The 15,374-nt window shown below is 46.0% G+C and overlaps 1 protein-coding gene across 4 annotated transcripts in view; it reads right to left on the bottom strand.

Annotated features, from left to right (window-relative positions):
• OXSR1 (oxidative stress responsive kinase 1) overlaps positions 1–15,374 on the bottom strand; it is an 85,594-nt gene that overhangs the window by 12,956 nt on the left and 57,264 nt on the right. For all 4 annotated transcript variants that reach the window (XM_083704164.1, XM_083704162.1, XM_083704165.1 and 1 more), the window contains exons 6-13: positions 9,274–9,383; positions 7,539–7,640; positions 5,489–5,622; positions 5,041–5,089; positions 3,596–3,661; positions 3,320–3,442; positions 2,597–2,632; positions 167–331 (exon numbers count right to left, since the gene is read on the bottom strand). In XM_083704164.1, coding sequence (XP_083560290.1) covers positions 167–331; positions 2,597–2,632; positions 3,320–3,442; positions 3,596–3,661; positions 5,041–5,089; positions 5,489–5,622; positions 7,539–7,640; positions 9,274–9,383 — 785 coding nt within the window. The remainder of the gene's footprint in view (positions 1–166; positions 332–2,596; positions 2,633–3,319; positions 3,443–3,595; positions 3,662–5,040; positions 5,090–5,488; positions 5,623–7,538; positions 7,641–9,273; positions 9,384–15,374) is intronic.

The raw sequence follows: 15,374 nt of genomic DNA, 5'->3' as shown, positions 1-15,374 counted from the left end.
GACCTTGGGCCAGCCACTGGCTCTCAGCGTTGCTGTGGGGATACACTGCAAAGGAAGAGAGCTCTGTGTGTCGCCTCGAGTTCCTTAGAGGAAAAAGTGGGATAGAAATGCAAAAGCAAACTGTTTCCGCTTCTGGTGGGTCTTCCCCAGAGGCTCCTCGCCTTACCTGCGCAGGTGGAGGAGCTCCTGCTGCAGGTGCCTGAGAAGCTGGAGCAGGGACAGCGGGAGAAGTTTGTGCGGGTGCTTGTCCTGCAGGCTGAGGTAGTTGAGGCGGCTGGGCCGGGACGTTGAGCAAAGCCGGGCTTGCCGGCTGCTCTGCTGGCGGAAAGAGCTGCAAATCAGAAAGGACAGGAGATGGGTATGGGAGAATGAGGGGGGCCCACCTGTCAGAAATACCAACGATGAACTGCTTGTTTGTTGATTAATTCAGGCAATTTCTTTTACCGCCTAATGACAATTGTCCCTAAGTGGTGAACAAGTAACTAAGAGCACTGTGTAAGTAAGTATGTAAGTACGTAAGAGCCAGTGGTGGTGTAGTGGTTAGAGTGTTGGACTAGGACCTGGGAAACCAGGGTTCGAGTCCCCACTCGGCCATGAGGCTCACTGGGCCACTGTCTGTCAGCCTAGCCTACCTCACAAGGTTGTTGTTGTGGGGATTGAATGAGGAAAACCCCGTATGCTGGCTTTGAGTTCTTTGGAGAGAAAGGTGGGGTATAAATTCAATAAATAAATAAAATAAATTCAGCACAATAACAAACAAAATTAAATAAATTCTACACAACAAAGGTAAAAACCAGCTACGAATTTGTGACCGAATGAAGCAAAGATAACTCCATTATTATTCCATAATTCTTGAACACTGCCAGCCCAAGGAACAATTGATTTAAAGTTCTTTACGAGTCCTTGCCATTTATATATCAACTCATTGCCACTTATAGCAATTCATACATTCCTACATTTAATGCATTAGTATGCATTAGTATGCTATACTGGCCAAATCCACAGCCCTCTTGGGCTTATGCCTACAGGACAGAAGATGCTTTCATCTTCCTCGTCTCCCTTTTTGGATTTGGATTTGAAGAGTTTGGATTTGATATCCCACTTTATCACTACCCGAAGGAGTCTCAAAGCGGCTAACAATCTCCTTTCCCTTCCTCCCCCACAACAAACACTCTGTGAGGTGAGTGGGGCTGAGAGACTTCAGAGAAGTGTGACTGGCCCAAGGTCACCCAGCAGCTGCATGTGGAGGAGCAGGGAATCGAACCCGGTTCACCAGATTACGAGTCCATCGCTCTTAACCACTACACCACACTGGCTCTTGGGTTCTTGGGAAAGGTGCAGAGAGAGAGAGAGAGTCCTTTCCTCTTGCAGTACATCCTAGAGAACAAGTCTGGGGGTAATTGTTGGATTTGGACTGCAGCGCAAAGCAAACTGGGGGTTCAAATACTTCCTTAGCAGTTAAATTGACTGTGCAGCCTCTGGGGAGTCCCAGGTTCGAATCACAGTTCAGCCATCAGACTTGTTGGGTGGCCTTGGGCCCGTCACTACCTTTCAGCCTTTCAGAGTACAGTAGTACCTCGGATATAGCCCAGTGAAACCTGGAGAACCACAAGTCCCCCACCGCTGGCTTGTGCTCTTTCGGTGAATGGGCGCCAACTGCTTCTATAGGAGAAACCAACCGCCCCTCATAGTCAGTACCAATGGGAAGAAGAAGAGGAGGAGGAGGAGTATGAATTTGATATCCTGCTTTATCACTACCCAGAGGAGTCTCAAAGCGGCTAAGCATCTCCTTTTCCCTTCCTCCCCCACAACAAACACTCTGTGAGGTGAGTGGGACTGAGAGACTTCAAAGAAGTGTGACTAGCCCAAGGTCACCCAGCAGCTGCATGTGGAGGAGCAGGGAATCGAACCCAATTCACCAGATTACGAGTCCTCCGCTCTTAACCACTACACCACACTGGCTCTCAGGAGCCTTTCCCCATTTTTCCTGAAGGGATTTCCTTCAGGGAAAATACATTCGACAGCCCATTGTGCCACACTCCCCCACCCTGAGCACTTGCCAGTGGGATTAAGTGCCACAATTTATTGCTGTCTTACATTCACACCCCACCATTCCTCTGTCACATAACCCAAGGCAGTGTGGTTCATTGGTACTCACACATCCAGGCACCTACAACCAGATCTGCTTCAGCTTCAACAAGCTGGTGGCTTTCCATGAACCTTCAGAACATTCTCTGGATTTTGTTACGAACCATAATTTAAAAATGACAATATTTTAACTGGCTTCAGCAGTTATCGTTCCATTACTTAAAAGTCGAGATTAGTTTGCAAAAATCGCACGTTGCCTGTATCTTTGTATATAATATGCTGCCTGGCAATTGCTTCAAGCTAGCAACACTTATTTTATTATCCTGAAGCGCGGCCACCCCACTTTTTAAGCCAACAGAAGTCAGTCTGTAGGTCAGCGCTCTGTTAACAGAAAGCTAAAACATTACCTTAATTGTTACTATTATTTGTGTGCATATAATGAACTTGGCACTTCTCAAAACAGAAGACAGGCCGGTGCTTCAAGATGCATGACTGGTTAATAACTCACCTCGGAATTTTGTGATGATTCTTTCACTCTGGGCGACTAAAAGGGGAAGAAACAGACAAGTGCAATTAGCATGCAACGCCACAACGGATGTCGTGCCCTTGAAACACGGTGAAAACGGCAGCTTTTGGCATAATTTCATTTTAATGTGTTCCAAGTCTAACTGCGGGCAGTAATTCTTAGATCCCAGAAGATCTTTGAAACAGAGGAGCTCAGAGGTCTTAAGCTGGTGAGGGTGTTGCAGCAGGGGTGTCAAAATGGTTTACCATTTGTTTTTAATAAATAACAGGAGTGCCTTCCGTTCGAAATGCTTACTCAACAGTCTTGCTCCTGCAAAGCATTAGCAATGGCTATGAAGACTTAAATGGCAGAGAAGCACTCTTTTGAAGAGAGAGATTCTCCTGTCCTTAGAGAGGTGGTATGTGTCTCCTCATGTTGCCTGAGTTCATCTTCTGATAGCCACAGCCAGTGTGCAGAACGGTCAGGACTGATGGGAAATATGGAGATTCCTTGTTTTTTATGATTTATGTATGATATACCTCTGTAAAATTTAAAGTTGAAAAACCAGATAAATAATTTTTATTTATTTGTATTTTTTTTACTGAGAAACGCTCTTGCAATCCCATCAAGGCATTAACTGCACCCTTAAAACAGCTTTCGCGACAGAGACTGCCTTTCAATTCCGGGGCTAGTTTTAAGAAGCAAACGGTCACTCTTGGTGCCCACCCTGAGCTGTGAAATTGCCGCTTTGCCTTCTTCACTCTCTTCGTCGAGCTCATCGTCGCTCCACTCCCAGTCGCCATCTTCCGTTTTATGAAGGCGCCCGCTGGAGCCAGGGACTCTCCGGACCTGTATTTCAACAAAGCCACCATTAAAGTCACCGACAGAATTTCATACAGAGAATTCTAGCGTGGCCTTTCTAGTGCAACCAGAGAGCTGGTCAGTGGAAAATGTAAGAAGCGCGGTGTGCAGGTTCCCACTTCAAACTGTTTTAACTAGTACCTTTTTGGCTCTTTCCGTGATGGTTGGGGCTCTCTGCAGCATTTTTTCTTGCAAAAATTCTTTATTCTGGAAAAGAAAGGGAGGGGAATCAAATCGACGCTTTGCGACTCCTGTTCCTCAAAGGCCACCGTTGGCTCAAGGGTCATCGCTTATGTGTGTGTGTGAGAGAGATAAGCTCTCGAGTTACTTGAAAGGGAATGAGAGGGTCCTTTGATACAAGGGTTAGAAAGCCAACACATTAGATTCTTCCTAAGAGTTGTCCGTGCCACACTCCTTAGAAATTATCCTGAGGTGGTTGCGGAGAGTGCGTCAAGGTTTCAACTTCACCCCAAGAGTTTTCAAAATCCGTACGCAGCTGCCAGGAGACTGCAGGCCTCCCCCTGCCTTAAAATGCCTGAGCTCATTGTGTCTTGTCTGCAGGAGCCTTTGCTCTGACATAAACCTCCTAGCTCAGGGGTAGGCAAACTAAGGCCCAATCACCTTCTCAATCTGGCCCGCGGATGGTCTGAGAATCAGCATGTTTTTACATGAGTAGAATGTGTCCATTTAATATGCATCTCTGGGTTATTTGTGGGGCCTGCCTGGTGTTTTTACATGAGTAGAATGTGTGCTTTTATTTAAAATGCACCTCTGGGTTATTTGTGGGGCATAGGAATTCGTTCATTCCTCCCCCCCAAAAAATATATAATCCGGCCCACCACATGGTCTGAGGGACAGTGGACTGAAAAAGGTTGCTGACCCCTGTCCTAGCTCTTCGCGAACTGTGGGAGAATTCTTGCTTCTGTATGTGAAGCGAAACCTCGTGAGGCCTGGGGCAAGGTCTTCTCTGCCCCGACACCACAATTTCCAAGGTATCCCATTCTGCCTCACAACATTACTAATCTTCAGGTGAAAATACTTCCCCCATTTCTAAATTCTGCACTGTTGACTTCATACATTTTTCTGTGTTGTACAGGAACAGACCTGGTAACTGTTTTGATATTCCCATTTGGGTTACTTCATTTTGAATAAGTGTAAATTGCCTTGAGTGTTAAGTCTCATTCAAAGCCAAAAGAAACTCAGCCAGATTTGCCAACAGATTCCAGCTCAGTAGTTTCATAATCAAGGCTTTCTGACTTCTGCACCAGGAAAGGCCTAATGCAGAAGTTTTCAACATTTCAGACTTATCTTAAACATTCATTTGGGGTCCCATTTCTCTCCCCCCCCCCAAATTTATTTTTATGGTGCTAGTGCTGCTGGTGTGACCCACTTTAGATCAGGCCACAACTCAGCAGTGAGTCCCGGAAGATCTCAAGGCAGACGAAATTGCACTGGTGAATAAAACCAGGGAGGAATCTCTGCTGCAATGAGCTCTTATTACCTGCACACCACTAAACTCCTCTCTTCAAATATATTATTTATTGATTATTTGTTCATTTATTTAAAAGTTCAAGCTAAGTTCCTACCTTTGCTTTCTGGAAAAATTTGTGCCTTAGAAGTTCAGCAGCTGTTGGTCTATTAAAAAAAAGGAAAGGCGGGTGTCATTAGAAGACGCCGCAAGAGTTGCTTTTTCTTGCTGCGCCAAAACAAGATTGTAGGAATCTTTAAAGAGCTGGGCGCCATCTCTGTTTCCTGCCAATGTGTACAGACGTTGACAATATTAACAGAAGCTCCTAAGATCTGGACTTAGTGAGCTTTGCTAAGGGGATGGATATGTAACTGGAACCCACTGACCACGAACAAATCTGCAGTGGCCAAATTAAAAGTAAGAAGAAAAATGTGCATTAAAAATTAGTAGTGTAGAAAATTGCTTTTCTGTATTCTTTGCATTACACTGTCTCCCACCCTCACAATTAGCTTTCATCAAGCAATGCTGGTTCACAATGGGTGGAAACAAGGCGGTTTGCTGTGCACCTTTTCTCGGGGTCTTTCTGTAAGCACAGTGAAATCATCTTCCTAAAAGACTTTCCATACTTCTTCAGCATCTCCTTGTCCTGCACACCTGTCTCCAGTGAGGGCGGATCGTTCTGTAGCGTCAACATTAAGACCTGAAACAATTACACCCGTTAGAAGCAGCAAGACAAACCTTAAGTTCATTAAGCAAGCGCTGTCACTTTGAAAAAGATGCCATGGCCTCTTTGAGCAAAAGGAAGGTGGCAAGTAGCATATAGCCTTCAGCAGAAAAACAAGGTAAGCAAAAGGCTGTGGAAGAATAGGTACATTAAAAAAAAAGACTTTCTGGATTCTACTGGGGTGATGTCTAGTTCAGTATCCCAATTCCCAAACCACTGAGAGGTTATTCTGGAAAATCTCCAGGGAGGGAGGCTTGAAAGCAACTGCCCTCCTCAACTCCACCATCTGACTCTGAACACTGGAGTGAGCAGAGGGATAACTTCCTTAATTTATAATTTAGCACCCAAAACATCTATCAGGTAGTTTCCAAAAAGAGAAGGTCCCAGCTCAAAATGCCCGGCAACTTAAAAATAAGCTGCAATTAGATGAACACATGTTTGGGATTAAAGCTCCCCCCCCCTTTTTTTTTTTAGGAATTATGCTTTTGGAAAGAAAAAAAGACACAGGGGAAAAACACACAAAGTGTTAAGGATGGGGAAAATGGGGGAAACCAGCTCAGCCAGGTGAAACCACAACATCAGACATCAGTGATGGAATTAGGGGTGCTCCCACTAATGTTACTGTAGTTCACTTTGTTTTGCCTTCTTAGTTTGGTCAAAAGCCTCAGTTGGTCGAGGGTTTGAGGACTACTGCAAGCTTTTGGCGTAAAAGCTCGGTCACCTCCTGCTTTTAAATTGTTTGAATTTATAGTTTTCTCTTAATTGTGAATAGGGCTGTATCGTTCCTCAAGTTCGCTGCTTTAAGGGTTTCCTGAAGGTCAAAAAGCAGCGTATAAATTGAAATATTAATGGTTGCATTAATTATTGAGGCAAGAATTCTAGATGCAGCCTGGGAGGGACCATTTGGAGATGCTGGATAAAAGAAGGAAGGTTTCAAGTAAAGGAAAGAGGGAGGGGTTGCGGAAGAGTCTACATGGGAATCCAGTGAGAAATCAAGGGCTTGCTTGGCATGGGGAGTAGATTCAGAAGGGTTGAGCTGCTGAGTGTCTCAAAAGCAAGTGATGATGATGATGATGATGATGATGATGATAATGATTTATTATTTATACCCCGCCCATCTGGCTGGGTTTCCCCAGCCACTCTGGGCGGCTTCCAACAAAGTATTAAAATACAGTGGTCTGTTAAACATTAAAAGCTTCCCTAAAGAGGGCTGCCTTCAGATGTCTTCTAAAAGTCAGACAGTTGTTTATTTCCTTAACATCTGGTGGGAGGGCATTCCACAGGGTGGGCGCCACCACCAAGAAGGCCCTCTGCCTGGTTCCCTGTAACCTGGCTTCTCGCAGTGAGGGAACCGCCAGAAGGCCCTCAGTGCTGGACCTCAGTGTCCGGGCAGAAGGATGTGGGTGGAGACGCTCCTTCAGGTATACTGGACCGAGGCCGTTTAGGGCTTTAAAGGTCAACACCAACACTTTGAATTGTGCTCGGAAACGCGCTGGGAGCCGATGTAGATCTTTTAAGAAGAGAAGATCAGCAGCAGGCAGGCAAATTTTTTCAGGGATTTGACCCACCATCACAAATCTTCTCATTGAGGGACCCCAGATTAGTTTCTGGGAAGCCTTGGGGTTTCCTGTTGGTAAAGCACAGTTCCAACCTATGTATGCCGTGACGCTTGCTCTGCATTCTGATAATACAGCTTTGCTTCGTGCTTGCCACCTTCCTTCCTCACTGACAAAACTCAAGCTTCCGAAGCTCTCCCCACTGCCACCCCTTCAAGTTATCGCTTACATCCAGAAGCAGCACGTTCTAGGATGCTGGGTTTTTGGGGGGATGGGGAACACAGGTGATCCCTAGGAACCAACACAGTTATCTGAACTAGTCAATCAGTGACTCACCTTCATGGGTGGGTATTTGTGGTAAGGAGCTGCCCCTGTCGCGAACTCGATTGCCGTGATTCCAAAACTCCAGATGTCCGCCTTGAAATCATAACCTCTCACCTAGAAAGTGAAGAGATGGTTAACAAGGCATTTCTTTTCAGTTCACCTACATAGGCCTCCAGGCTTTTCCTGCATTCTTGGTCACAAAACTGATCCAACTCCATACTAATGGTAGATTGGAATCAAACCTAGAGGCTCTGCTCTACTCTGCTCTGCTATCACGAAGCAGAGATAATCCATATCCCAAGAAAGACATTTCTTTTCTGGCAATGAGTTATTGCCAGGCATCTTATCCAGAACACTGAGTTTCTCTCCCAACGGCAGATAAAGGTAAAGGTAAAGGTACCCCTGCCCGTACGGGCCAGTCTTGACAGACTCTGGGGTTGTGCGCCCATCTCACTTAAGAGGCCAGGGGCCAGCGCTGTCCGGAGACACTTCCGGGTCACGTGGCCAGCGTGACATCGCTGCTCTGGCGAGCCAGAGCCGCACACGGAAACGCCGTTTACCTTCCCGCTGGTAAGCGGTCCCTATTTATCTACTTGCACCCGGAGGTGCTTTCGAACTGCTAGGTTGGCAGGCGCTGGGACCGAGCAGCGGGAGCGCACCCCGCTGCAGGGATTCGAACCGCCGACCTTTCGATCAGCAAGTCCTAGGCGCTGAGGCTTTAACCCACAGCGCCACCTGCGTCCCTACGGCAGATAAAAGACACTGCGTATTCTCTACACTTCAAGAGTTTTGGCCAAATGGGAGGAATTAACTGCCCCTGGACTCGTCAAAAAAATTGACATCTTTGCAAATGCCATAGGAGTGTGTTGCTTCACTAACTCAGCATTGTTCTGGAAGGAAAAAGCTATTTCTTCCACTAAAAGACTGGTGGCTTCATATTGTACTATGCAGCTGGAACGGAAAAGTGGGGGGAGGGGAGAGAGAGAACTGCCCCAAATATAGGGAAACAATCCCAGATTCTTCTGAAGAAATATTAACGCAGCACCTTCAATGAGCTTCGTATAATAATAATAATTTATTATTTATACCCCGCCCATCTGGATGGGTTTTCCCAGCCACTCTGGGCAGCTTCCAACAAAACTTTAAAATACAGTAATTCATCTGATATTAAACACTTCCCAAAACAGGGCTGCCTTCAGATGTCTTCTAAAAGTCGGATAGTTGTTAATTTCTTTGACATCTAATGGGAGGGTGCTCTACAAGGCAGGCACCACTACCAAGAAGGCCCTCTGCCTGGTTCCCTATAGCTTTGCTTCTCGCTGTGAGGGAACTGCCAGAAGGTCCTTGGTGCTGGACCTCAGTGTCTAGGCTGAATGATGGGGATGGAGACGCTCCTTCAGATATACAGCACCAAGGCCGTTTAGGGCTTTAAAGGTCAGCACCAACACGTTGAATTGTGCTTGGAAACATATCGTATGCACTTTATTTCCTTTATTCTCCTAGCTAGCAAGACCAGTGGTCAGGGATGATGGGAATTGTAGTACAAAAGCATCTGGAGACCCAAGTTTGGGAAACACTGATCTCGTTTGATCCCCTACAATGCAGGAATATGCATATAGGGACCGAACCTTGGTGTTTTCAGCACCACGCTCCAGCCAACTGAGCTATCCACTTGTCTGCCAAAAGTCCTTAAGCAGAAGTTGCAGATCAATCATTCTGAACAAGGCTTTTCCCTTTTCCTCCCTACCTGCTCCATGACTTCAGGTGCCATCCAGCAAGGAGTGCCCACGAAGGTTTTCCTCACTTTGTTGCGGGTGATGTCGCCGCCAGTGGCTAAAAAAGCACTCACACCAAAATCTGAAATGTTGAAAAAGAATTACGTTTTAAGGAGGAGTTTCTGAATGACACACGGACACACGGCACCCCTTGGCCATTTGCACTGCGTGCTTCCCAGCCGTTGCTCCACTTGATCTGCGAATGGGGCAGAAGAAAATCACAAGTGCTGAGAAGTTACCCAGTTGTTAAGTTTGTCAAGCCAAGCGTGGCTGGGCCAGGGAACAAATTCATGTCTTTGCTTTAGCCGCATAGTATTGCTATCTGCTGTCAGACAGTAGTCTGGTCTGAAGTGAAACGTGGCGACTTGCACACCTATGATAAAAACGTAGGAAGCCAAAACAAACAAACAACCTCTTTTATTGCACTGGCACCCAGCTAAAGAAGTACCATTGAATGAACAAGCCACCAACAGATTTAGGAGACAGACAGGATGCACTTTTACAAATTTTAAGGTGGCCAAGATTTGTGATTCAAGCAAGCATTTTAAAACGTATCAGATGTCAAGAACATAAGAAGAACCCTTACTGGATCAGGCCATGCAAATCATTATCAGTTGTAAGAAAAAACACAACAGAGGCAAATCATTACACAGTGTGAGATGGAGGGAAACCCACCATTTGTGAGTTTAGGAGAATTCAGCTTTGTCAAACAAAGGTTTTGTTTTTAAAAAGGAAAAAAAAAAGGTTTCCATACCTTATGATTCTGGAGACAGGATTGGAAATATATTGACAATGCCTGAATGAATTATCAAGAGCTGAAGGGCTTGCTGTAAATGCTTTCCAGTGGACAGGGATTGGATTTCAGCACCCAGCACATCCAATGAACAATTAGAACGCAAGTATGCCAGAGCATTCCCACTGATTCTGATAAGTTGCTGAGTGAACTCTCCTTCACTGGAGGTGTTTAAGCAGAAGTTGGATGGTCACCTGTCATGGATGCTTTAGTTGAGATTCCTGCATTGCAGGGGGTTGGACTGGATGACCCCTGGGGGTCCCTTCCAATGCTACAATTCCATGCGTGCAGCTGCTTAGGTAATAGTGTGCGTGCACAAACACTCACCACACACTCATCCACACAAAGGAGGCATCAACAGGCTTGGGGGGGGGGGGAATGCCAAGATCTTACAAAAACATACTTGGAGCTCCACAAAGCAGCCTAATGAGAACTGGCCATGCTCAGCGGCCACAGTATGATGACTGAATGGTTGGGGTGAGGGAGGGCAGAAATCAGAACAGAGCAGCTGGAATCCTGAAAAGAGAGCACTTTGCACTGCAACATTCTGTTGCAGCCCCCATCGCATAATTCCAAAATCCCCATCAGAAGCAGTAGGGGGGGGGAGTTTGCGAGCTTGCATGTTTGCAGAGGTGGCAAAAATTCAAGGCTTTTACTCGGTGAAAGCAGGAAGTTTTGGGGCACATAGTACCAATAGCCCTAGCAATAATGCCAGGACCCTACAGATCCTCAGATCCCACCCCTTAAGTGTCACCCCAGAAACCCCACATCATCCGATCACAAGATTTTTGCACTGTTGCTCCTCCGATCACGCACGGATTTATGAAGCTTCTATTGTTTCTAAGAACAAAGAGAGGGGGAGGAGTCAGATATCTTGTTCCGAGACAAATCTGCCTTGCATGGAATGCATGCATTTTAAGCAGCCACACATCACGACTGCAGCATACTAATTACCCTGTCATACTTCTGTACAGCCAGTTGCAGGATGAAAGAGAGGGCAGGTTTTACAAAGTATTTCCAAACCAAGGGGAAGTGCGGCAAAATACTGCGGTGTCACCTTCAGCCGCAAAGGAGAGAGTGTAACCCAGGAAGAGGGTCCTCTCAGCCCCGGCTGGCGATGCGGGGACTTCCTGTGCGGAAAAGAAGCTGGCCAGAGTCAGGCCTTTCCCCTTGACCTTGCTAGGCAGATTCTCTCTCTGATTTAGGCCAAGTTCTGCCCGAGCCACTAAAAAGCTAACACACTACATTATGAACCCCTAATTGGGGTTCCACATTTCTGTTCGCTCCCCAAGGAGAACTGCAGCCTTCTGTTCATGGAGCTACAATGGTAAACGTCATAAAATCAGCCATGAGAAGCCCATCATTATAATGTTAAAAGAAAAAGGGGAAACGCCAGAGGTTCACCAGAGACATTTGCAGCTCCTCAGCTCTCTAGATGCCCACTCCCAAATCTACCATACAAAGTTCTCGTCGTTTAGCAGACGTTTCACCACAATGAATGGATTTGCTGTTGTGGATGCTACAAGCAAAACTGTCAAGGAGAGAAGTCAATGCTTTGCAGAAAATCCACCCCTCAATTAAGTATTATGCAAGAAGTCTTTTTATAGGAAATAATTAACTCACTTCTCCCTGAAGTGTGGACTTGCATTTACAGGGACGTCTTCAATGCAGAAGAGTTTCCTAATATTTGCACATTTAGACTGTCTAAACGTAAGATCACTTTGACAGTACAAGTAATCAATTTTTATTCCAGGGGGAGGAAACATACAATTTAAAACTGTTCGTCTCGAATGCCTGAGACAGCTTGTCAATCCAGTAACGCACAGGAACAAAGGAAGCTAACTTACACAGAGTCAGACTATTGGCCCATCCAGATCAGGGCCATCTACACTGACAGGCTACACCTCTCCAGGCAGCAGACACTTCCATCCTTACCTGGGGTATACTGGCTTTTGAATTGCCACCGAGAAGGACAATCTGTTGCAAAAGCAATACCGGTATATCCTTGGAAAAGAGCTGAAGAAACTCAATCTGTAGAAGACTGAAGAAACTGAAGAGCTGAAGAAAAGAGCTGAAGAAACTCAATCTGTAGAAGATTGGGCAGTTCCAAGAGTAGAAGTCATATTTTACATTGTCGGATGCTTTTTTCTGTTGAAGTTGCCTGGTGCTGTCTTTGAACAAGGCAGCTTTCTACGTTTACGTAGCCCCTCTCGGAGGGCCTGCCAGGAGTGGAATCCTGTGCATTCTTTATTTCTGGGGATCCACAGATGTCTTTCAACCATGATAGTCAATGGGAATTCACGGGCTGTGGGTCTTGAAGGCAGTAGCAAGATACCAGCATCTTATGATCATTGTCCTAAGCATTTTGCCAAGGGATGGGAAATCAAGTTGCAGACTAGAGTCCATTCCCCATCAAGGAGAGCTTAGCTTACGTTCTACAGCTAATCTTCGGCCTACCACTCCTTTAGACCCCCAGGTAGGTAGCCAAGAGGCTGAATGAACTTGCTTCGCTCTGAATTAAAATATCCCATTACAAACAGTAACTTCGGAAAACCCAAGGGTTGTGTTCAAATCCTTTGCAGAGACACATGCAATATGGTGCCTGCCATATTCACATCTTTAAACTGAAGGATGCTCTAAAATAGGAATGGGGAACCTCTGGCCCTCCAGAGGTTGCCTCAGCACCCCTGTTTATTGGCTATGTTTGCTGGGATGATGGGAGTTGGAGCCCTAACAACCTCTGGAGGTCTGCAGAGGTTGGACGGCTATCTATCACTGATGCTTCAACTGAGATTCCTCCATTGCAGGGGGTCAAACTAGATGACCCTTGGGGTCCCTTCCAACTCTACAGTTCTATGATTCAATAAGTCTACACTAACCCCCTCACCTGCCCTTCGTGTGAACAAGCCTATAACTATACTTAGTTCCATAGTTTTGTGTATTCAGACAGAAACACAATTCATGCTAAATGAATTTTGCAACCAGTATGAACAAATGTCCATACTCTTTACTCTTTTTTTTTTTACTGCTGACATACATTATCTTTGCAGCCATGAAATGCAAATAAATAAATAATTCAAAAATGGGGGAGAAAAGGAGAAAAATAACCAGGACCGAATTCTGTGGCTTTTCTGAGCTTAGGCTCTATTGTGGCACTCGCACAGCTGTTTAATCCAACACAAGCAGACCCTTCAGTAGGTTCCGCCTTTATCCAAATACAACATGAATGGGGCACATGACTGTTTTAGATAAGATTATCAAAGGACCCGGGTAAGGACAGGGTTATTAACTCTCAACACAAAGACCCTTCTAGGGCATAGGCAATAGATTTCCGGTCAAAGCATCATTAAGGATTCAGGAGGTTGCTTAAAAGGCAAATCTAGTTGCTTGTACAATCATTTTGATATTGAGATGATCTCACACGGCTAAGTGATTCTGGAAGAGGATGAAACAAAGAGGCAGGCAGCCTTAATTTATACTGCAGCCAGTGCCCACTGAGTGTAAATTGATAAACCTCTGCAGATAAAAGGCGGGGGGAGCAAAACGCCCCCATTCAGAAGAATCCTTGAAAGAGCTCTGTTGTAATAAACCACAGAAGGTCCATAGATTGGGGGATCAAAGAGGTGCAAGACAAAGCCTTGGTTCATACGCACCCCCCAAAATCCCTGCAATGAGAGGAGCCTTCCTTTCCTTTATTGGAATTCTACGGAGAGGAGGACCCCCCCCCCAAAAAAAAATCTTTCAACACTGGAAACCAGGCAATGCAATAAAGTTTTTGGGACCAACTCTTTTTCATTTCTCTTCTCCTTGCCTCACTATCTATAATAACAATAACAATAACAATAACAATAACAATAACAATAACAATAACAATAACAATAATAATAATAATAATAATAATAATAATAATAATAATTTATTATTTATACCCCGCCCATCTGGCTGGGCCTCCCCAGCCACTCTGGGCGGCTTCCATAAAAACCAAAAATACAGTAAAATATCACACGTTAAAAACTTCCCTGAACAGGGCTGCCTTAAGATGTCTTCTGAATGTCAGGTAGTTGTTTATCGCTTTGACATCTGCTGGAAGGGCGTTCCACAGGGTGGGCGCCACTAGCCTCCCAAGCCAATGTTTACTGGCAAGAACACAAAGAAAACTCTTGCCAGACAAGGTGAGCAAAAGGGGACCCAAGGAAGGAGACATCTGACCCAGGCAGCGTAGACAGAGTAGGGGAAGGCTAACAGCGAGGGTCTTCCTCTGACAAAACTGGGCGGACCCAAACTGCTCTTGACAAGGCTTCCTAGACAAGAGCAGAATCGGACAGCAAGCAAGCCACTTCAGATTTTGCAGTTCAAGGGTGTGACGGCACAGCAAGAGTGGGAAATCGTTTTCAGTCTGAGGGCCACACTCCCTTCCGCGGAGCCTTCCGGGGGCCACATCCCAGTGGTGGGCAGGGCTATGGGAAAAGTGGGCGCAGCAGCAAATTTTCATTGTTACCCTAACATGGTAGCAGTGGCGTAGCGTGGGTTGTCAGCACCCGGGGCAAGGCAAGTAATTCGCGCCCCCTATCCTGTGGATTTTAGCAGGGGGCAGAGAGCTTCGAGTGCGAGCGCACCCCCCCCCCCCCGATGTTGCGGCCGGACCCCCCTGCACCCCCCACGCTACGCCACTGCATGGTAGGCTAGTTTCTACATACATTCAACACACCTCTCTGTACCCTTCATCCAGGAGAGCAAGGGGCATTACTGAAGTTCAAGGACACATTCCAGCCAGGGGAAAAGATCTGAGGTGTAAAGCACAGCCTGTGTGGGGCACAGCCTGGGGAGACTTCCCAAGGGCCAGATAGAGGCAATGGAGGGCCACATTCAGATTCCAGGTCTAGAGATTCCCTACCCCTGGGTTCACCCTAACAAAGCTGCTCCACGCCCACCTTTGACAACCAGCTCTTGGGGTGGGAGGGGCTGATGCAATGCCCTTAAGGATTGGGCATGATGTGTTCACACCCCACTGACTCCCCGTGTTGGAGGGGGAACCAGACACCTATGGCATATTGTTTCCCCCTTTCTCCCCGTGCCACGGTCTCCAGGGTCATAGAATCATAGAGCTGGTTGGCTTCACTATTATCAATTGTTGGAAGTCTATAAGATGGATAGGAAAATTGGCTTCCAGGTGGAAAAATCAAAGTTAGAGACTGAACTGTTAGAACCCAATACTAAGAACTTGTCAAGAATGTATAATCTGCTGTTGAAATGGAACACACAAGATGAAACTGTTAAATC

This window comes from Podarcis gaigeae (assembly GCF_964106915.1).
Source record: "Podarcis gaigeae genome assembly, chromosome: 12".
NCBI classification, from domain to species: domain Eukaryota; kingdom Metazoa; phylum Chordata; class Lepidosauria; order Squamata; family Lacertidae; genus Podarcis; species Podarcis gaigeae.
The sequence above is the reverse complement of the archived record's forward strand: the minus strand, read 5'-3'. Positions and strand labels throughout refer to the sequence as shown.